The sequence below is a fragment of the Bombus impatiens genome, unplaced genomic scaffold (assembly GCF_000188095.3).
Source record: "Bombus impatiens unplaced genomic scaffold, BIMP_2.2 scf_0389, whole genome shotgun sequence".
Taxonomy (NCBI): Eukaryota; Metazoa; Arthropoda; class Insecta; order Hymenoptera; family Apidae; genus Bombus; species Bombus impatiens.
In genome coordinates this window covers 2,019,756-2,043,046 of record NT_176808.1, presented here as the reverse complement: position 1 = coordinate 2,043,046, position 23,291 = coordinate 2,019,756, and the positions used below count along the sequence as shown (strand labels likewise).

Here is a 23,291-nt window from a genome sequence, read left to right as displayed (position 1 = left end):
AGATACTTCATTGCTTAACCAGTATCTTTTAAGTGAATTTAATTTTTTCCCCAAACAGATATGTATATATTTGCATACGTGCCAACAATAATGATACGAACGATGAAATATTTTCCTTCGAGTCTCTCCTAACACTCGAACGAAAAGAAAATAAAATTTGAACAGAGGAAAAGCGAGGAAGAGAAAGAGAGAAGAGAGAGGCAAAACTAAATTTGGACACACATAAATTTCAAGAGGATGAAAAAGGAATGATAATTATTTTTTAATACGGTGCTACTGAAAAGAAAGTAGGTTTACGACGGCAAAACGCATGCGAGCTGCTACGAACTATAGACGTAAATGGCGAAACGAGCTCGCTTATTCACGTCATGGTACCTGTTCTTCGTCAAAGTATACGCATTCTAAAATGTCATAGTTCGATCGAACGAGTCAAGTAAGAGGAGCGTTAACCATTTTTTAATGGTGAGATTAAAATCGAGATGCCATGCTGGTACAAAGCGATTGAACGCACATTTGAATGAAACATTGATAGTAGTTTTATATAATAAAATTAAATGAAAAAAAATCTAATGTGCTTCTTTACATTATCGTTTAAATTATTTTTTACCTATCCTAATCTTTCTATTCCACTTATCAAAATATTAAAACATTATTGAAGGGTAAAAGAAATTGAAAACCTCAACGCATACAAAATATCGAAGTTACTTTATTGCAGGTTTCTTAATCTCCAAAAATAAGTTTATATCGTGTATAATTTCGAAAACAACTAAAGAGACAGATGCAACGCAGGTACCACTTCAAAGTACAATGAAAACGTAATTATTTACAAAGCCCATTACCCTGATCCAGCTGGTTTCAATGACCTTGCGATATATCGTCAAGGTCTATATGTTGTGTAACATCGTCTATACATACAGGCGCCGCTCAGCATCAGCCTTCAAAATGTTTGCAAAAGTACTTTCGGTACTATGTATCCCATTATGTCTTTTATTATTTTACATGTCTTCTAAGCTTTGGCTGAATCTAGATTAGGTTTGATTTAGGTAGTAAATAAAAGACATGATTATAATTTCTTACGAAATTATTATTACCATTAATCTGGAAGGTAATTATGTAGAATAATACATACTTCACCGATATGACCTTAATATATATTGTCAAGCTCAATGACTGAGTAATTCCAGACAATCGTCACTTGGTTTTAGATTCGATGATATTGTATTGATTGGATATACACATATTTTTTGAACGCGCCATTATCGTAAATGCAGCTGATTTTGAAAAAAATAGAAACAATGCTGCACCGAAACAGGTGCGAAAAAGTATGCGTTTAAACAATCCAATATGCATATAATGGCATCGAATTGTCAGCGATGTATATATACTTTGTTTATGTTAAGTATCAATATCTTACTAACGCCTATTATTTCCGCTGCGGTCACTTGAATTCTCGAAATACTTACTCATTGTCAGATGCAACTACTTTTACGCGCAGTATTGTGCTTATCTATGTACTTTCACTTTTATATCTGAAACTGAAGCCTACTGACAGTTATACGTGGATAGAGTAAAACTACTCAACGCGTTGGCTTGGTAACATATCTCAAGGCCATTGAAATCGGTCAGTAGCGGTCAATTGCTTTGTAAATAATTACAGTAGAATTTTATAAAAGTATGAATTGCGCGTAATCAAAAGAACAAACGTGTATCTACCATAATTAGAATAATGAATGAAATTCGAAGATGAGTGGTGATTGTATAATAATCGATTCTAGAATTAACCGGGCACATGTATATCACATATTTATACATGAAAAACTATAATACAACGCATACAATAATTTAAAAAAAAGTTATCATCGCTTCATATACCACAAAACCATAAGCTGTACACAATTCAGTCTGACAAAGTGCTTGTAGATTCGCTTATTGTAATTTTGCTTCTTCCTTTGCTTTCCAAAGAATTAACTCCATACAAGCGACAGCATCCTCTTTGCTATCGTGTCCACCAACTGTAATATGAAACAAAAGATTAGTTATAGAAGAATTGTTTTTACTTCATCACAAACCTTAATGTGCAAAGAAATCACGAAATAAAATATCATTATTGAACTATACCGCGAATGAAAAAAAAATAAAAAAGTATATGATTCTAAACTAACCGTCATTTTGAATAATCTTCCTTAAATATTCGGAACAAAGATTCTTTAATGCTCTCTTTTGTGGATAACCATTTTTGTGTGGAAACATCACGCTTGTATCAACGACAGTATCGTGCAAAAGCCTTAAAGCTTTGAAATCGCTTTCTAAACTATGACCCACTAATATAGTTTTATCTGAAAACATTGTCAACAACGTTGCTTGGACATCTAATAACGTTGTTGTCACGTCTTTCATATTTTCCTCCGTAATCCCAGAAAACCTGTATACGCAATTTTAATATTGATTTGATTATTTATAAACATTGTATGAAAAATTACTTTTCTTTTTATTTGAAAGGAACAGGAGAAAATGAAAGAAGAAATATTTTTATAGTTTTTACCTTGTATTATAATCGATTATAGGATTTTGGGGATTCACTAGCGTCTCATATACTACACTGCAATCATCATCAATGACTGTTATCCTGGTTAGTTCCAATCCTTGAGTTGTATAACACATTTCACAATCGAGTGCATATACCCCTTGTTCTTCTACCGGCGTATCTTAATAATAATAACAATGAGGACAAATAATAGAATACATATAAACTAGAGTTGGAAATAGAGATAAATAAACATTTACAAATTACCTTTCGGTAAAGTTCTCACGTAACCACGAAGGTTTTCGTAGTCTGTATAATCCCAAACGTGCGTCTTCGCGTCACAACAACCAGTTGCAGAACCATATTGTTGACAGCAACTGTATTTGCTTTCACCTCTGATTGTGAATTTTCTCCCCCAATGATATATACAGTTCTGTGATCGCGAAGCAAATCCTCGTTTATCAATCACATAGGTTTGACCACATCGACTACAAATTCTTTCGTTAGGCACTTTTGACAGAACACTTTGATTTCGTGTGTTAGTTACATAGACTTTGGCACGACCCTGCAATTGAAAGAAATTGAGCGATATTTTCACGAATATTTTACTATATTTCTCAAAAGCTTTTTTCACTCGGTTTACCTTCTGACCATCTGGATGTGGACGAGGAAACCCGTTATCTTGAAGTTGTTGCTCCGTCATTATCCATTTTTTTAGCATACCATATAAAGCTGGCCCTTTAAATTTCGTAATGGATCTTTTTGTTTTAAGAACACTCCACGAACCTTTAGTTTTCCCAGCCAACACTGTTTCATGAGAAACTGTACTACTACCTGGAATTACTATTGCATTATTATCCACAGATGAATTTTGATCAGCCTCTTTTCTCAATCTATGCGTAGCAAGCATGCAGGAATTTTTGTAAACAGCTAGTGCTTTGCATCTTTCGTGACAAGCATATTCTTCTTTAATCGCACGTTGTGCTGCATCCTCGGCATTTGTGTAAATTAATACACATACGTCATGCATCATATTCACATAATACTGGCGAACGTTTAAAGGAAATTTCTGCGTGGTTACTTGTAATGGTTCAGGACGAATTAACTGAGGAACCTGAAACACAACCAAGACATTATACAGCTCTGTATGCCTATAATTAATTAAAAGACAAGGAATACAGACCATTTGTGGAACGTGAGCTATGCGTACACCACTCTTCGCCGTTTGTGCAGCTGTTTTATAATTATCTGCGGCTTTCGGTTCCACTAACTTTCCTACATTTTCTGTTACCTTTCTTTTTTCTAGTGCTAAGGATTTAGCATACGGTACGTGTGCAATTCTGACACGACCTGTCGAATATGTAATTAATTATTAACAGTTTCTATTTATACTTTAAAATATCTTCATGCAAATACTTTCTTAAAAAAATAGTTATGTACCATTCCCATTTAACTTCAATTCGTTGTTACTCGCTATACCTATCGCTTCGGTACAATTACGACGTACATCCTTGGGAGCACTACTACTTGCAGAAATTGTTTTTTCTGCTACAGCATCGCGCATCAGACGCCACCTTTCGTACATTTTCTGTTGTGGATTTACAAATTTTCTCGCCTGTTGATTAACTCCAATTTGCCTGATAACACATGCAGCTGCTGAAGGATGTGCTACTCTTTTCTTGCCAATTTCTTCTACCTGTTCCTTTTCTTTTTCGTGCAATGCAGATGATCCGACTTTCAATGGTTCTGCTACCCTTGATTGTTCTGGTACTTGGTATTCCTTGTAACAACATTCCCAATAAAAATAAGTATACACAAATTAATACATTGTATATTGCAATTTTTAAGTCCCCAGAATTGTAACAAGATGAATTTATTACACATACCTGAAATATCTTTAAACACTCTTCTTGTACATCATGGTCTGAATCAGACATGCTAAAAGTTACATCAATATCATTACTGATGATACTACTATGGTGATCATCATTCTCTTCATCATTGTCATTCATGGAATTCAGGCGAATGCTTTCTAAAGAATTTCTGAATCTCTCGGTTAAATCTTTCTTTTCCTTACTCTTCACATATTTTTCATTTGTTGTATCGTCCAACCTACGATGCGTTTTCAAATGTTTGCTACTTCTATCACTTTTATTCTTAGTATGCTCTTTCGAAGAACTCTTGGAATGCCCATGATGTTTCCCAGACCTATGATTGTCCTTTCTATCACTCTTAGATTTGTGTTTACTCTCATCTTTATCTTGGACCTTGTCCTTTTCCTGATGTTTGTATTTACTCCTATCCTTATCATGATTCTTATCTTTTGATTCTTTGCTTTTGTGTCTCAAATGATTTTTGTTTTTACTTTTACTATGCGAACTGGAATGTGACCTTTTACTTGACTCATGCTTTTCTTTATACCTTTTATGAGATGTACTGTGATCCCTTTGATTTTTGTCTTTATTCTTATCCTTGCTTTTATATTCCTTTACATTTTTAACCATACTTTTATTCAAATCTACCTCTGATACATTTCCTTTTTCACATTGTGAAGATTTAGAACTCTCATCACTAGGGAACGTTTCTTGTTTCAGAGTATCGCTATATGTCAATATTTTTTCATTATGATTTTCTTTGTTAATAGTTCTATCAGTGCTATCTATTATCTTTGGAAAATACATATCCTGTAAATTGTTCACATAGTCAGATTTTTTTACATCAGGATAAGATTCATTTTGTTCTATAGTCTTAAAATCAATGTGTGCAGTATTATTTTTATTTGTGTCATCATGATCGTCAGTGTTATCGCAATCATTACTATTCTCTTCTTCATCGTCAGAAAATTTTGGTTCGATATCTAAAGAAGAATCTGGAGATATTTTACTAGACTGTGCATCAGAAGTTGATTTAGAGCATGTGAGTACTTTATCCATCATATTGAGATCTGTTTCAATATGATCCAGTGCAGATTCGTTTAATCCGTCACCCGTTTTTAGTCGTGTTTTCACTTTTTTTGGGACATATTCTTCCCTTTTCTTTTTATTCTTTGGATAATAGGTCTCCCTGAGTTTAAGTAAATATTCATTTGAACTACCATCCTTAGATGAATTTAGTGAAGCTGAGTCTGATTTGCATGTAGGTATATAACTCTGCATAGTATCCCGAACTTCAGGTGTGATTATCACAGTAGGTTTGTATTTAATTTCAACACTTTGAGGTTCTGCAGATTCATTGCCCATATTTAACCAAGGTTTAATTTCATCCGGAGAAGATTTACGTTTCACAGCTACTGTATTTTTTCTAGTTGGCATATAGGATATTATCGGTATGTGACGTTTCTTTAGTTCTGCAATTGGTGTTGGATTATAAACGCATGGTTGCATATTAACTGGTGCTGGTGTATTTGTTCTTTCTTCTACCATAGTGGCCTTAACATTGTTTACTGTACCAGAAGATCCAGTGGTTAATGTTGGTTTTAATTCTTCAACTACCTGAGAAACAACATTCTGACAAGACAATTTATTATCTACATCTGTGACACTTCGATTAGCTAGGACTTTTTTGACAGCTTCTGTTACTAATTGTTGTAAAACGCCTGAATCAGATGTTACCATTGTAGCAGCTTTAGAGTCTTCAGCTTGACCCGCGGAATGGTTTTCCACTGTCTCTGTAGCCTCTGTGGTAACTCCAACATCTTCTAAAACAATATATAAACTTATGTTTTTTAGATAAATTGTTTATGCTAGAAAACACTGAGATAAAACCGAAATAAATTTCTTGAGCAATATAAAATATCACGCGTAATATATTTATGATAAAGGAAAAGCTGAACAATAAAGGAACTTACCTCGTTTCGAATGCTTGAAATGACAGTAAGGTCTATCGCACGCTCCATTTTCATAAAATGGACAGTTTATAGCTTTAAAGTAACCAGTCGAAGGCAACATAACTATTTCATTGTATTTTATACTTTCGATTACTCATTCTTTGAAATGGTATCGTATAAAGTCATATTAGAACATTGGCTTTTAAGCAAAACCAACCTTTGTAAACTTGCTTTATGTATAAAACATTATTCTTCTTTACATTTAATTAATGGACACGTGTGATTATTATAAATCAAGAGATTTATGAAGTTTTATTAGACACATCGAAAACACGAAACTCAAAGCGAAGCGAATCCCGAGAACAGAGGTTATGTACAATTGAGTAGTACATTTCCCTATTTGCAATTTGTTTGAAAGTATTCAATCCCTTCCTTCCCCACCAGAACCAACCACCCTAACGACATCTTACTGTTTCCTCCATCTGCTCTTCCTCAATTTCGTACTTTTTTCAAATCTGCAATGACCAATAATGACGGTAAAACAATTCTATTATTATAACAATGGGTGCAAATATATAACAAGTGCGGTAGTATATTGTAATTGTTTTTCTAATTTAATTGTACAAAACAATACAATATTCTAAATAAATACTTGATTCAGATTAATAAAAATATGGCACTAAATATATAACTAGGAACTTATAATCTAAATATATTTTAAATCTAATAAAAAATGAATCCGGAATTTATTAATAATTGAACCTAATATGTGTATTAATTCGGAATATATTTCGAAAGTTTTATATTTCGAAAATTCGGTAGTAATGAATATTTTGGTTAAATATTTGAGAATATTAACATAAAAATAAAATGCAATATATTTTGAAAAATAAGGTTTTCGTTTTAATTTGTCAGTATCCCTTGTGTTCTTTAAATAATTTTCATCTTCCGATAAATAGATTTGCATCGCATAAATTTTAAGTACGCGCCTAATACTATATTGTTATTTCCACCAAGCGATTCATGCGTTACCACATCTCTACGATTTCTTACTACCTATAGTTCAGCTAGTACAAAATGGTCGACGTGCCTTGACTGTATGATACAGATTGGTAGATACAACATTTTGTTTCCTCATGAAGGAATTAGATACAATACACTACGTGTAATATTAATGGATTTATAAAGATTATTGCATTTCAGGTGTGTATTATTTTTAATGTTAAGTGATATCTTTCAATAAGCAAAGTAATTAAGTCGAGCGTTCACCTGTCAATACGGCTTCTTTTGGCAGCAAAGTGTGTACGTCGCCCTTATCAGAGTGTGAAAGACTGCATATATAACTGATGTTGCCCAACTCATAATAAGTCTAAAATATATCGTAATTGTGTTGTACTTTTTATTTGCGAATTTTTTCATTAACTGTATAAAGATTCTCGAATTTATGTTTTTATGAAATGTTTTCGAAACGATAAACTTAATGTAACGCTATTTGTAATATTTACAAATGTTTCAGTATCCGATTTCGGAAAAATTAAATAATCATTTAATCGTCGGAAATAAAAGAGATGGAAAAACGACAGGAAATATTGGCTCCGTTTTCCTCTGGTAAGTTGCTACTAACACAAAGACATGAGTAATTTCTCTCTGTCTATATTATATACATTTATTGATACCATCATTGTATGTAATAAAATATTGAAAGAAGGAACATAATATTTCTTAGAGAGTTGATATCCTGTCTATATTTTATTTATTAAAGCCTTTCTTTCTCCTGTAAAAAGTATAAATGTTTATTGTTAATATTTGATACAAATATTATATGTAAATATTAGATATGTATAACTTTTTATATATTTGTTATAGAATATATATTCCAATATTGTTTCAATGTTATTGACTTAATATACAAATACAGTTATGTATATTAATTCAAAGTAGAATTAACGTTGTAGTATAGATGTGTGTCTTGTTTTCATAACTTTTTAAAATAAATTAATTCTCTTTAGTCTTCATTTGTGACTTTAAATCGAATAAATATTATATTATACATATGCAATTTTATTTAATAATCTGTTATTATTATGGTTTTGTTTAATAATTAAAAACGAATTTCTATTGTAACAACTATAACTTTTTGTTTAAATTAATATTTTAGTTGTAATAAATTTTCTAAAATAACAATTTTCTACAAAAACTTGTCATTTGTTATATTTATAGGATGAGAATATATGTATGTATATTTAATTTTCACATGATTGGATTCAATGCTTCCATGAGTATAAAATTGATACAATACTGGTATTCTAAAATTATACATTTTATCAATACTTCAAAATATAGAAGTGTAATAGAAAATATTTGAAATAAGTTATAGTTAAGCATAGCTAAATCATAATCAAAGTATCTCGAATTTATGTATAATATTTTTACTAATAAAAATATAAAAATTAAAACAAATTTAAATGATATTTTTATATTAAAATTATTTAGCATTTAAAAAATATTAAACAAGTAAAAAATTTAAAAATATGGTCAAATAATGAATTCGTCATTATTCGGATTAAATAATAATTTAGTTAGTTTAAGATGAGACTCCAAACAGATACAATTTAGATTTAAAAATATTTTGATTAAAGCCTAATAACTCTTGTAAACGATATTTAATCGCGAGATATGAATTATAAATACGGAAACAAAAGATAAAATTATTGAAAAGGGTGGTAATAAAAGTATTAGGTTGAAGGTTGGAGGTCGGTTAAGGATCGGGGGTGCATGGAGGTGGGGTGGCACGCGCGGACCAACGGATCAATTCGCGCTTGGGAGCTACGGGGAAAAGCAACAGTGTGTCTACCCCTTGCTTCCCGGAAAAGTACTTGATACGATTTAATCTCTTTTATTTATTCGTGATACTAGGATGACAATAAACAGTTCATCAAATCAATATGTAGGTACAATAGAATATGTTAATTGATTGAATATTTTCATCAGGAGTGTCATTATCCGGGTGATTCATGTGACCAACATCTATATTAGATTCTCTTTTTTGATAAAATTACAATAACATGTAACTGTTCGATCAAATATAATAAGAAAACTGGTTTTATCAATAGAAGTGATAAGATCAAGATAATAGTCCTACATTTATTTATTACCAATTAACGTTAAATCGATGTAATAAGACATACTTGTTTCCGAATTGTGACATTTGACAGACGACCTTGGATTATCTTTGATCGATATTAATGTAATAAAATATAGCTACTATTTTCAATTAAGTTCGTTTCGATAAAAGAACTGAACAAATTATTCGTATTGATATTCACACGTTTATAAAATTAAAAATACAAATATATATACCATACAATTTGACCTGGTTTTCATTGAATATATCTTTATACATTACTGACATGAGAGCGGGAGGCTGCTGCAATTGTCACGAGCGGGTCCCCTATTTGTTCTCTTCGCAGTCAATAGACGCGAGGACATTTGGATATCGGTTTTCTCATATCTCGATGCAGTTCATGAAGTGCGATATTCCTTGTTGCAGTACCGTCTTTTTCGTGAAAGATTATCTTACAATCTAATTTTTGAGTAATTTATATTGTGCCATACCATAACGTATTGTTATTACTTAAACTGATCACTGAATGTGTTTAAATAATAATTATTTTGTTATATTTCATCTCTGTATTATATAGTCATAAATAATAAAAAATGATTTGTTTTTAATATGCTTATAGATGAATGTCCAAATAGTGGGGAGGATAGTGAAGAAGATGTAATAACTGATTATTTAGGATCATCGCATTCTGATTGCGATCGTATACCTATTATTAATGGAGATCTTGGCAGTTTAAATTTACATGGAAATATAATTACTGAGACCGGCTACACCAAAGACAATACAGAGAAAACGGCTATTACAATGTCTGAAGGGACTGAAAGAGATGAACAGCAACAGCAGCATTCGCTGCTTACACTTGGCACTAGTAGTCAAGCTCAGACTAATCCGTTGGTACCAATTATTAGTGTCACACCTCATTCACCTGGTCTTGCTAAAAACTACCCAGTTTTAGGTAAATATTTTTGATTTTTGATTTATGTAACTCCATGCATTACATTTCATTGATCTCAGTATCATTTGACATTACAAAATTTTATGTGCTTTTGTGGCTAACAATTCGTTCACCTCCTTGCAGAGGACAACTTGCAGCATCTGCATGAAATCCATGATTGTATTCAGCGTATGAGAGATCTGACGCTGAGCAACTGGGGATATAATCACCGCACATCTCACAATGATGTACCTCAACGGTTAACTTCATCATGTCCTTCCCTATGTCCTTTCATTTCACCTGAAATTGCACCACGCTCAAGCAATAATGATACAGGATCTGATCCTGATCTCCTTGCTAACTGTTCTACCAACAGCTCTCCCACACATTTTCCATCAGTAGGCCCTCGTTCACAGAATGCACAAGGTATAGACAGAAGACGCAGCTGGACTGACTTGGAAGACACTCGATGTGGGCGTCGCAGATATTCTGGGCAAAATCATCTACAAGCACAAAACATGGTTAATATTGTCTGATACATTTTTAAAGAAATACTTTATTCATTGTACACTTGTGGGATGAGTTTAATAGCTTCATTGCTTTTTTTAATATGTTTTGTTAAAGCTTTTGACTATTCTTTCCATTATTATATTCATTGTATAACCATTACAATTGCAGCGACAACGCAGTATTAGTTTAAGCAGTTTAGACAGTGAAATGGAAATAGAATTACATGGAAAATCTTGTACTAGACCTGTAGGAGTTGCTAGTCGAGCATGCAGATCGCAAGCAAGTACTCATTCTCTCAATGAAGCTGATCTTGTACAGGTAATGGATGCTCATATTGAGAAGTTTCTTATATGTTTAATTTGTAATGAAGTGTATTGCAAATTTTTCTTTAACAGAGCGAATATCAGAAGATAGTTACAAAACGATTCAAAGGTAGTCAAAGATTAGCAGACAGCAGTGGTTTAATGCCTGGTCTTACAGGTTCTCGTTTACCTCTTCAGAAATCTATTTCAACGCCTTCAATTGTTACACCTCAAGTTAATGCTCACTTGGCAGAAACTGTAACTAGAACAACACCGTCACTTACAGCGTAAGCTAAATAAAAATATTTTTAGATTGTACAGCTAGATCAATACTGATGCAAATTTGTAAGCTGTTGCATTGTCTTTTAATACATTTAAGAAATAACAATAATATTTTTTGTAATAAAATTATTAGCGTAAGTCTTATATTTTGAAATGTCATTAAAGTATATTAATAATATTTTGATTTTATTTTCAGTTTTGTATTTATTTCATCAATTTTTAACAACTGCTTATAAATACTTCATGTTTTATGATCTAGCTTGCAATCTTTTTATGCAATCATATACAAGTAGCATATAAAGTAACACATATTTTATGTATATATGAAGTATAAGATATGTGTATACATATATTTCTTTTAACTTAAGTAATTTTTAAATTAATAGTAAAAACAAATTGCATGGTTATTAATACGTTTATAAAAGATTTCAAAATTCGCCTACATTTAAGAATGCTTGCATCTTGTAGATGAAAGTATTTTAGCATGGTTGCACCATTTATTGCTATACTTAAGCAATTTTCAATTTTTTAAGACTACATTGCACCTATATTAAAGTCAAAATATTACTTCATCCTCATAATATTTGATTCCTAAAATTATTTCAAAAATTTTTATCTCACGTTGAATAATCTAAGTAATCATTAAATAATCATTTAAATGATATTCTGTATACTCTGTTTAACTGTGCGTCTTTGTGGCACTATTATCTCGGTGGAAAACCACGCGAGAATATCTGATTTGCATCTTTTACACAATAGTCGCATACTTTGTGTTTGTACTTGATAATTTCCTACCATCCTGCATGGTACAGCCGACGTGAAAGAAACGAAAAGGGTAGTGGAAGTGAAACTGAAACTGAGGATCTTCACACTCCAAACAGCCATGAATTCCATGAAGACAGAGAAGGCACTCCAAATGCTCAGATATCCTTTGATGAGTTACTGACGGAGTGAGTATTATACATTTTCAGTTTTTCACATATATATAAGGTGTGTGGTAACAGATAGAAAACAATTTAAGGGGTGCTTCTATTATACAAGACAAAAAAGAAAAATAATAAAATTACGTTTGAATTTCTTTTTATTAGTTATTGACATTTAAAAGTCAATTTCAATATCCCTATAATATAGAATATTAAGAGAAGACTTTACTACCATAAATAATGCATTTTATTAAGAAAGATTATAGATTGAATATAGAACTTGTCTACTCACAAAAATCCATAAGAGAATATCAATCTACTCTATGGAATTTCTAAGTAGAAAAGACTATCATCTCCTCTAATTCACGAATTTGTCTGTATGATTACAAAAGAGATACATTATGTACACGACTTTTTTATTCTGCAATTTAGTCTTATTTTGGTTTGTCTAAGCAGTTATTTATCATTTGTTACCAAACACTTTATATAGTATATTCTGCTAACAAGGCACAAGGAAAAAAATAACTGGTTTGTATCAGCTTTATTATTAATTATTTTTTTCTTATATCGTATATACATGACAATCAAATTATAATACTATTTAGATTTTTCTATGTGTATTTTACTTTTTCATTAAAATGCTCAGTAATGTACGCATTTAGTCATAACTTATAATTTATTTTTATCGTAATCACTAGTGTAAATACACCATAGTACTGCTTGTAAATATTTACTGCTAATCATTTTCATACTATACTGTTTTATATTGTAAATTATTTAAATTAATTACATTTATACATATATTAATTATAATATGTAGGTATAATAAATAAATATATGTACATTTCTTTTTAGTGGAGTTGTATATGACGATCATCAATCAGAAAAAACTAGAAGAAAACGAGGTTCTATCTTTTTTCGTAAAAAAAAGGTATTAAAATTACGATATAGGAGATTCAAGTATATAAATAAAATATAATTCTAAAAATTACAATGAAATTGCAGGATAAGAGTTCCATCAAATCTACATCGAGCATATCCACAACTTCAAATAGCTATAATGTTAAGAGAGGATCTACCGCATCATTACCCCTACCAGCGTCCTCTGGAAGTGGAAGGTAAATAACTTTTATTATTAGAATTATAGATTTCTTGCATTGGATCTGCGTATCTGTGGTTCAAGATTCGCACGCAATTGGCATGACTAGGCCTAAACTCGGAGTTTATTACAAACTCTTCTTATTTCCAATAGAAGTACAGGAGAACTTCCAATATCCGAATTATTAAGAAAGCATGATTGTTTAAATGAGAAAATTTTTGAATATCGGAGAATCAAATTTCTAATAGCGAATAGATCTTCGGATATTAGAGATTCTACTGTACTGTATAACTTAAAGAATACATACACATATTTGCGCTCAGCAAAAAATGCAACTTTTTTTACTTTTCTTTGCTCATTAGATTTTTATAAAAATGTATCATCTGGGAGAAGTAATTAAACTTCGTTAATTGCCACTTATCAATTGATAATTTAATATAATTAATTGCCAAAAAAATTTTGATATATCAATATTTATATATATTTAAAACTTCTTTTAATCTATTATATTTCACATTTTACTCTGAGAAGTCTCTCTTACTGAATTTCTACATTTTGTATGAAAAACAAATAGAATAGGATAAATGCTAGAGGAGGTATTGTATCTGCTTATTATTCAGAAGCTTTGGCTGGCTCAAAAGCTTATTATTTCTAATTAATTTTGCAATTTAACCAAATAGTATGGCAAGCTTTAGCGTGTTTATCCTCGCGTCTCTAACATTAATTGATAAAAACATTTGCATATACATGTTAATTAACATACAAATTTCTATACCCAAACTTCTTCGGATATTGATTTTACAAGTTCAACATAAATTATAGATACGATACTAACGAAAAATGGTAGTTTTTACAATTCAAAAAGGGTATACACAATCTTTTTAAAAATGCATATCTATATGTTCTATATTGCACTAAAGTATGCTTTCGAAAAGGTAATGTTTACCTATAAAAGAGCGTGTATTATCAAGTGATATATAAAAACTGAGAAACGTAATAGAGTAAGAAAACTGAAGAAGGAAGGGAAACAAAAGGCAAAATAAGGTTGCCCTAATGCAGTGTGTGCTTTTTCCTTCCCCCGTGCATTCCCTCTCGTGCAACGACAAACCGATCGATTGTTCGACGATTAAAGGGAAATTAACAGCAAGAAAGCCGTGACAAGCTACAGTCCTTGGCGGCGAGTTGCTACTAAGCTCGGAGTCAAGTAAGTCTCAGAAGTCTGATGTGTTCCTCCTATTCTGTCGAAGCGTTCGTACGTTTCTGTTCGTATATTAAATCCTACACAGTAGTAGGATGACCCGCGTCTATCGTTTCTCGATTCTTTTCTTGCACACATTGTTCAAAAGGCAATTGTATTGCCTCTTTGTGTTGTATTGACAGAGACATCACCTTGCCCCTGCCTATGCTTCTGATATGCTTGCTTCTATCATTTCTGATTATTCAATGATATATTTTATGTATACATCTCTTTGTAACTTCATCCAACCATTATAATATAAACATACAATTGTTAAATAACTAAGTAATTTCTTTATCAAGCATCATCAAGAATGAACATCTAGTACTCTCGTGCTTCCAATTTATATAAATTTCTTTATTACCCTGCATTTTGACTTTCCCTCCATAGTATGAATTTGTAGCTTTATTTACAATCTGTCCCGTGCTACTAAATGTATCTCAGAATCTACATTCAGCATTGTTCACTCATAAAACTTTTGTAGAAATACATTAATAATAAACATTTTAGGTGTCAAGTTAGGGAAAATTCTATTATTATACACAGATAGGCGATTTCATGTTAAATTAATTATTTCTTTATGTTAGTAATATGTATTTTCATTTTATTTTTTAATAATATGTAGTGCACGTAAAATCAGAGAAAAGGAGATTTAAGTAATAATTCTGCTAGTTTCTAATTTATTTAAAAATATTGCGAAATTTGGAATGTTTGCCTGTTTTCATTAAAACGAGTTAAAAAATTTGATTTCAGAAACTATTCGCAGAACTTGACGTATTGTAATGTTGAAAATATTATTTAAAATATTCCTATTCTTTTAATTTGTCCGAAAATCGTGTGGTTTTTAAATTTAAGAAGATGTAATGAAATGTTCCTCGAAATTTTAGTTAAAGAATAAGTCCTTCCCCGATGAAGTTTTTAAAAATGTTTAATTGATTCAGCTTCTAAAGACGGTGCAACACGTGCACCTTATTTCAGGTAAACGGACTGTATGCTTCACTATTATGGTCGGTTGTTTGTACTACTCGCATTCCATGTTCTCTCTATATTAAACCTTTCCTTTAATATTCAAAGTTTAGCAGCGCAACTAAACAGAAAAGAAAGTGAATATAGACTACAATTTATGTTGAGACACATCATGTGACACAACCCTCCTTCTTTATATTCATTTGAATGACATTAAAGAAACCCTTCGGTAGGTACAAATGACATATGGGACAGATATGAGACCTGCCACTTTATTTTTATTGGATTGGCCATTAAGTGATTGCGAATTTTGTCAATACCACCTAATGTCAAAATCCGCAATCACTTAGTTGCCAAATAGATCTTATTCAAGAAGTATCTAATTCTTTATATATAATTTATCCGAGTTTTGCAGATACCTGAGATTACGGATTCAAAAGAGTCGAACAGGCTCGGATAAATATCCAAGATATACGAATGAACGGATAGCCTGTCACTCTCAAGCCGATTTAAGTCGATTAAAAGAAAGAAGTCATTCGACTTGGTCGGACATGATCGTTTTTGAATCTCGAAGTTAAGAGTTCACGGTTATTCATAAAATTAGAGATACGAATCGGTTCAAATTAGTCCGAAAATATTGGGCTACATGAGAATTCATGTCTTGAATATCATCTCGTTACCAGGTCATATTTTAATTTCGGGTACCCGCAGTACTGACCAATTAATATACAAACATCTGTCCCTAATTGATAAATAAACTATCAAAGAATTGTAACATGTTCAAAATATCTGACATCATATTGACCTTATAGATTTGTTTAATTAGAATTGCATTAATAATTTTGTGTCACTATACCCTTTATTATTCCAAGTTATGATAAATGTGGCACTAGTGTTTAATTTTCAAATCAGCATTAAGATAAAATTGTCTTTTATAATGTATAATTTTAATTATGGAATACTACAACAAACACAACATTTGTTTTTTTATGATAGAAGCAGTATTTAAAAATATAGACTTATATTTTTCTTTCAGTCAAACAATAAATGAGGAGAAAGATGGAGATGGACAACATCGTGATATATCTAGGTTTGTAGAAACTTGTGTATTATTTAATTTTCTTTTTATCTTAAAATATCTAATTTATAAGAGCTTTTTGTTTAAAATAATATTGCAGTGGATTAGAAGGATTTGACTTTGGAGATGACGCTTATCAATTCACAGTGGGCGATCTGGAAGGTTTGGATCCTGAATTAGGCCTAGCTAAAGAAGAACCTGATTCTTGGAGTGCTGCCATTGGACATAACGTTGCATTACGATTAGCTGATAACTGTGAACGAAAAGTGAAAAGACAAGAACACATTTATGAATTTGTACTTACGGAAAAACATCACTGTTTGGTACTTCTCGCCATGGAAAGAATTTTTGCGGAAGGTCTGCGACGTCACTTTCGTTTGGGTCAAGCAGATCTGGAACGCATGTTCCCAAGACTACGCGATCTCATTGATATTCATTTACGATTTCTGCAAAAGTTACGTAAGAGGCAAAACACAAATTCTATTGTTCCTACAATTGCTGATATATTAGTGGATCAATTCTCTGGAGAGAATGCGCAACGTATGAAGAGTGCCTATGGAGAATTCTGTAGTCGTCACAGAGATGCTGTTGAAGCTTATAAGTATTATTTGCGTCATGACCCTCGATTTGCACGATTCGTACGCCAATGTCAGGTAACCATAGTAGAGCATTTATTCTTTTGTTCATTTGCATATATATATATATATATATAATAACATGAAGATGCATATAATTAACGTTTATACAGTCACATCCTTTGCTGAAGAAGAAAGGAATTCCTGAGTGCATTCTATTTGTTACTCAACGTTTAACAAAGTATCCACTGCTCGTTGAGCCACTCATAAAAACAGTTATTGCACACGAAGAAGGTGAAGATTTACGCAAAGCCCTGGTTCTTGTTAAAGAAATCTTAGCAAATGTAGATGCATGTGTTGCTGACAAGGAAAGAGAAGATAGAAAATTAGAAATCTACAACAAGTAAAAAAAATTATATATTTTATAAACTATATTTTTAATGCTTTCATACTTATTAATAACATTTCTCTTATTATTATCATTTAGGATCGACGCAAAATCTTTTGCAACATATCGTGGTGCCAAGTTCAAAAAATCAGACATCATGGCATTTAATAGAATCTTAAAATTCGAAGGAACTGCATATTTAATGCAAGGTCGTGGAAAAATGACTGCCATTGTAGTGGTTGTTCTTTCTGACATATTATTTTTCTTGGCTGAGAGAGATCAGAAGTATGCATTTTTTGTGCCTGACAATAAGGCTGGTATAGTATCACTTCAAAAATTACTAGTTCGTGAAAAAGCGGGTCAAGAGTCTAGAGGAATTTATTTAATAAGTAGTAATCCAGCTGAACCTGAGATGTTCGAATTGAAAATTCAAAAACCGAAAGATAAACAATTATGGATACAAGCAATTAGATCAGCAGTTGAAGCCTGTCCACAAGAATCTGAAAATGAAACTGATATATTAACTGAAAATAATAATAATAATGAATTAAGAGATACACGTTCCTCTTCTATATCGTTACTTTCTGTTGAAGAAAGACAACGTTTAGTTAAAACTAAAGAGTTACATGTTCTTAAGATAGTTGGTACGTGCGACATTTCGTTATTAAATATATATGTTTTAATAAAAACGTAAATATGTTATTAAATCATTTTATATTACTATAATTAGGTGAACTGCGAAAAAAGGATGCAGAACAGGCGTTATTACTCGAAGAGAAAATCAGCTTACAAATGCAACTCTTACATGCTGCTAATATTTGGAGTGGGAACGAAAGTAGTGATAATGAGAAAATAGAAAAAACTGATAAAGAAATTGCAGATTATACAAGATTAGTTCACAATGAAGGAACAGATACTACACAGTTACGACAAGAGGTTACTATGTTTTATATATACTACTATATATATTTTCAAATTAAATTATAACTATAAAGGATATTCACATAACTATAAAGGATTTCTGTATATACTTTATAAGATATTATAACTTATATTATTCAAACTTATATAACATTTTTATTTCATTTTTAATCATATGCATAGAATAAATTAATCATATATATAGAATTAAATTAAATATCCTGTACATACAAGTGCAGTGAAAACTAAAGAAAAAGTAATTCTTTTTGTAGGTGATTGTTGCTGTACAAGAAGCAACAAAACTTGCTAGCTCATTATCTTTTACTGCGGGTGGCGCTACTCTTTCGAGAAGTTTAAGTTCTGCGGGAGAGCGACATAGTGAGGCCTATGTTCCGTCTGCTCTTTGTGTTCCTCGAAGAGCTGAGACATTTGCGGGTTTTGATCATAACAAGGTAAATACACAATACATACATAGCAATTAAAATCAATATAATAATATTGTGTTCTTTTTTTAGGAAAAGTATCCGTTACGAGAGTCTGCAATTCATTCTGTAATTTCTCTTCCAAAGGTTAGTGAATTTATAAAAGAAGGTCTAGAAGAAAAAGGAAATCAAGATACAGAAATAAATAAAGATCAACAATGGGCAGCGATTCGTCTGTCTCATCATGTCTATAGGTTGGTCTGTATAATTAGTAATCAGATGACAACAATTGATAGTCTACAGGCTCAATTAGCAGCATGTAAAGAGGGTAGTATGGGCAAATCAAATAATAGACCTAATCCAAATCGCCAATTAGAAGAATTACGTAATTTACAAGACAAGTTAAGTCGAGAGAAAGCAGCGTTTCACGCCGCATCACAACAAGAACAAAAGCAGCTAGAAGAAGAACGAGCCGAATTGGTAAGACAACGTGAACAATTAGCAGCAAAACAGAGAGATGTTACGCAGCAACGAGATCAGCTATACCGACGACTCGAGGCATTAGAACGGCAAGGATTGACAGTAGTTACAGGTTCTGCACCTAGTTCTACAACTATTCACTTATCACACTTGACGCAAGGAACTGATACCACTGTGCAGACGCGGAAAGCACAGCCGGATGCTAAAAGAATACCATTAAATTTAATTAGTGCTACTAATCAGCAAAAAGTGCAAAGTAATCTTCCAGTCAAGCAACAATTGCCTCTAAAACTTGCTAGTGGAAGCAATAATAATAGTAGGCAAGTATAAATATTAGTTTGAAATTATGTGTTTAAATTACGAAATATATTTCATGCATATACATTTTTTATCTAATAAAAAATATAGAAGTGGAAGTACGAGTAATAATAGTCCAGATCGACATTCACGAACGGGAAGCAGCCCAGCAATCGTAACTGGCTCTACGTATTCTTCACCAGAATTAGGAAACAATCATGCCGCTACAAGTCAAAGTCATTCCTCAAATCGTTCACTTAGAATTACACGATCTCCTCCGGAATATTCACATCAGCAACAGCATCAAAGAACGGAACAGCAGCAACCATTGGAAGAAGAAGTCATTTTTTTCTGACGTTTCTTTCGTTTTGGTCGGAAACATTCTCGATCTTCTCGTCCTGCAACTGGCGAAGCTACCCCGACTTCTACATTAACTCCCTCTCGAAGCCAATCAAAAGATGCTCAACCTAGAAGTCGCGTAAAGTCATTTTGACTTTCAACATTTTCTCGGTAAGATTTGCGTTATTTTTAACGTTCTCTTCATTATTACAATTATCTTTAATTCTTCCTTCTTCGTATCGTGTTTATGATAAGCTCTTCCTCGACCACTTCTTTTCTTCTTCTTACTTGCCCGTATCTTTTTTTCCTCTTTTCTTTTCTTAAAAATTTTATTAGTGTTGTACATTGAAATGCAACATAGTATATAAGTGATGCATTTATGGTGTCCATAATAACAGTATGATTGTCAAATAAAAAAAAGGGATATACTATATTATTCTCAATGAATTGATAAAAGATAGTGTTACTTTTCAACTGCTACTGAGGGCAATAATATCATTTTTATGCAAATTCTCACAGAACCTATCATAAAGGGAGAATAACTATAAAATATGTGAAGAAATAAAGAGATAATGATTAGTGCTCAGAAATATTTACGAAAAAAAATATGTTAAAATGGCCGGCTTAGTGAAATAGATCAGCCGATCTTGTTAAATTCTTACTCGTTATGTTATTAAGCCGACTGACAGTTTTAGAAACATGATTTTAGACGAATCTTTTAAGCAAATCTGTTGCAGTTTGCTGAAAATGCAAAATAGAGAAAATACATTATATTAGGGTTGCATATACAGACATATATACATGAATGTGTATATATATATACTTTTTCATGACATATGTATGACATCACTTGTACGTATGTTGAGAATGAGACTTGCGGAAGTATATTGTGCATATGAATGAAATATTGAATGTACGTTCGGAAGTAACAATTTCATTTTGCGGCACGTATACGTGTATATGTATTTGTACATGTATGTGTATGAATGTGTGAGCGCGGTAGCTATTCTTATACCATAACTTTAAAAGTATTTTAATACGTGCTAAAACGACGGGTAAGATCCACTGTTAACAATAATGCATTGCTATTATGTGTGCCAAGCCACAGATCGAAATCGTTAATTATTTGAATTTCATTACATCATTCCTGTAATGGGTATAAATCATTTTTAATTTAATTGAATCGAAAGCAATTCAAGCAATATTTTATATTTGATACTTTTCTTCGAGATTATTCACTGCCATTATCATTAATCTGTAATCGTTTTCTCTTTTCTCCTTTTTTTAATAACATATTTATTGCATTATGTAAGATCAGTGATAATTCTTGATCGTTTAAACTATTTTATTTATACTTTATACGAGACTTTTTTGATGAAAAGACTTATTGAGTATTTCGTGAAGATGGAAAAGTTCCAGAGAAGTATTATACAAAGATTGATCATACTGCACGTCTAATTGTAAGATGTTGGATAAAAAGTAATCTTGAAAATGTGGCTGTATAATGTAGATCGTCGTTATAAGATAAAAAATTGTTTGTTTTGATACGTACGTCTTGTTTAAATTTTGCACGTATTTACCTCAAAAGATGCTGTAGCGTGCAATATGATCGAATAAAAGGACAGCGTCGTCGAAGCACGATGATAAAACACGTGACTAATTAATTTATCTTCGTGAAGAAACATAAGTAATGCTATCAACTTGTCTCAATCAATCGTGATGACAATAGTTCTTAAAAGTATTTCCATAAGATGTAAAGCGTGAGAGAAAAAAAAATATAATTGAATTCTTACAAGTCTATTATTAAAACAATGCCGAGTATATATTAGCTCGCAAATAATATTGTATTAACCTGTTAGTAGCCTTCATGGATGGGTGTACGACTTCATTTCAAAAACACTTAACACAAACTAAAATATTCTTAATATCATAATGCTCATTATGAAAAAAACATAGAACATATGCGAAAAGTAAGTTTTAACACTGGAATGTAATTCCACGAAATTATTCCAAATAGATATTACAAATTATATATTCTATACAGGCATATATATATATATACATATAATTATATATGTATATATAGATATATAATTTAATATATATTAAAGAATGTATTCTTTATATACATTAAGAACGTTGCACCATGTCAAATGTAACTTCATGCTATTAAAGTTTATTGTTATTAAATATTATCCTTATACAATGAAGTCGCACACCATCTTCAGGGTAACGCGAAGAATCAAATTGGGATAACAACTAAGGAGTAGTGCGGCGGCCTACATGCGTCTTGTGGCATCTAAAATATTTGAGGTCACTGGACAGCATAAGTTTAAGAGAGGATATAAAGAATTATTAGTAACGCGGTTTTCCACGTTTTAGTGAATCTTTACGTCCCGGACGCTCATGGGAAGTATTTTTGTACGTTTACTCTGTACCTACTATTTTACTCTAAAACTATATATTACTGTTATCATTGTGATACTCGCAGCTGCGATCGTATTTGGAAACGTTAATATAAAATTACACCTAATAAGTAAACGCGTATTTGTTTTATGACGCGTTCACTTGATACATCAGCATTAATTCTCTTAGAGTTTAACGATTTTAAACTAAAGGCCGTTACGTCGGTTATATGCTAATATTAATTGTTATCATTGTGTTATTTGCTTGATTACTTCATCAAGATTACCATTTATTCGCGATACACTAAATGCGTCTATTCTATAACAAATGCACGTAAACTCTTATTTTAATAACTCCTTATATTGTAAAATGAAATGATTTTTCCGGAAGGCGATATCCATAGAAATTAATCTGTTACGTGGCAAGAGTAAACAAATATTTACGATATTTTTCTTCCTCTTTCAATTCTATACAAATATATACATACTGATATGTGATTTACATTCCTTAACGTTTATATATATACATATGCTACATTTTTCGATTGATACATGAATCGCCGTTAAATCATTAATCGCATAAAGAAATAATATCTATTTATTATAAATGTACATACAACTGTTATTGTAATAAAGAAAAACGTGAGGGAAATGTACGA

General features: G+C 31.6%; 2 protein-coding genes across 6 annotated transcripts; one reads left to right on the top strand and one right to left on the bottom strand.

The window, feature by feature from the left end:
• Positions 1-686: 686 nt before the first annotated feature.
• On the bottom strand, positions 687-6,875 carry LOC100747331 (RNA exonuclease 1 homolog). Of its 3 annotated transcripts, none has more exons than XM_012386502.3 (9): positions 6,372-6,874; positions 4,411-6,218; positions 3,965-4,304; positions 3,708-3,874; positions 3,168-3,638; positions 2,792-3,089; positions 2,543-2,705; positions 2,163-2,422; positions 687-2,012 (listed from the first exon to the last, which is right to left on the bottom strand). In XM_012386502.3, exons 1-9 carry the CDS (start codon positions 6,469-6,471, stop codon positions 1,927-1,929), a joined length of 3,693 nt encoding a protein of 1,230 aa, XP_012241925.1. In that variant the 5' UTR covers positions 6,472-6,874; the 3' UTR covers positions 687-1,926. The 3 variants fall into 3 exon arrangements, with proteins under 3 accessions (XP_012241925.1, XP_003490041.1, XP_024223907.1); XM_003489993.4 differs by having other exon boundaries at positions 4,411-6,221; positions 6,372-6,873; XM_024368139.2 differs by lacking the exon at positions 687-2,012 and having other exon boundaries at positions 2,217-2,336; positions 4,411-6,221; positions 6,372-6,875.
• Positions 6,876-7,402: 527 nt separating this feature from the next.
• LOC100747212 (rho guanine nucleotide exchange factor 18) lies at positions 7,403-23,284 on the top strand. Of its 3 annotated transcripts, XM_024368134.2 has the most exons (18): positions 7,403-7,553; positions 7,867-7,958; positions 10,094-10,429; positions 10,553-10,929; positions 11,087-11,236; positions 11,314-11,507; positions 12,315-12,452; positions 13,281-13,356; positions 13,431-13,543; positions 14,657-14,728; positions 16,764-16,817; positions 16,906-17,458; positions 17,554-17,783; positions 17,868-18,412; positions 18,499-18,704; positions 18,962-19,141; positions 19,205-19,911; positions 20,000-23,284. In XM_024368134.2, the coding sequence occupies exons 2-18, from the start codon at positions 7,919-7,921 to the stop codon at positions 20,241-20,243; spliced, it is 4,215 nt and encodes a 1,404-aa protein (XP_024223902.1). In that variant the 5' UTR covers positions 7,403-7,553; positions 7,867-7,918; the 3' UTR covers positions 20,244-23,284. The 3 variants fall into 3 exon arrangements, with proteins under 3 accessions (XP_024223902.1, XP_003490040.1, XP_024223903.1); XM_003489992.4 differs by lacking the exon at positions 14,657-14,728 and having other exon boundaries at positions 7,404-7,553; XM_024368135.2 differs by lacking the exon at positions 12,315-12,452 and having other exon boundaries at positions 7,404-7,553; positions 20,000-23,280.
• Positions 23,285-23,291: the final 7 nt, after the last annotated feature.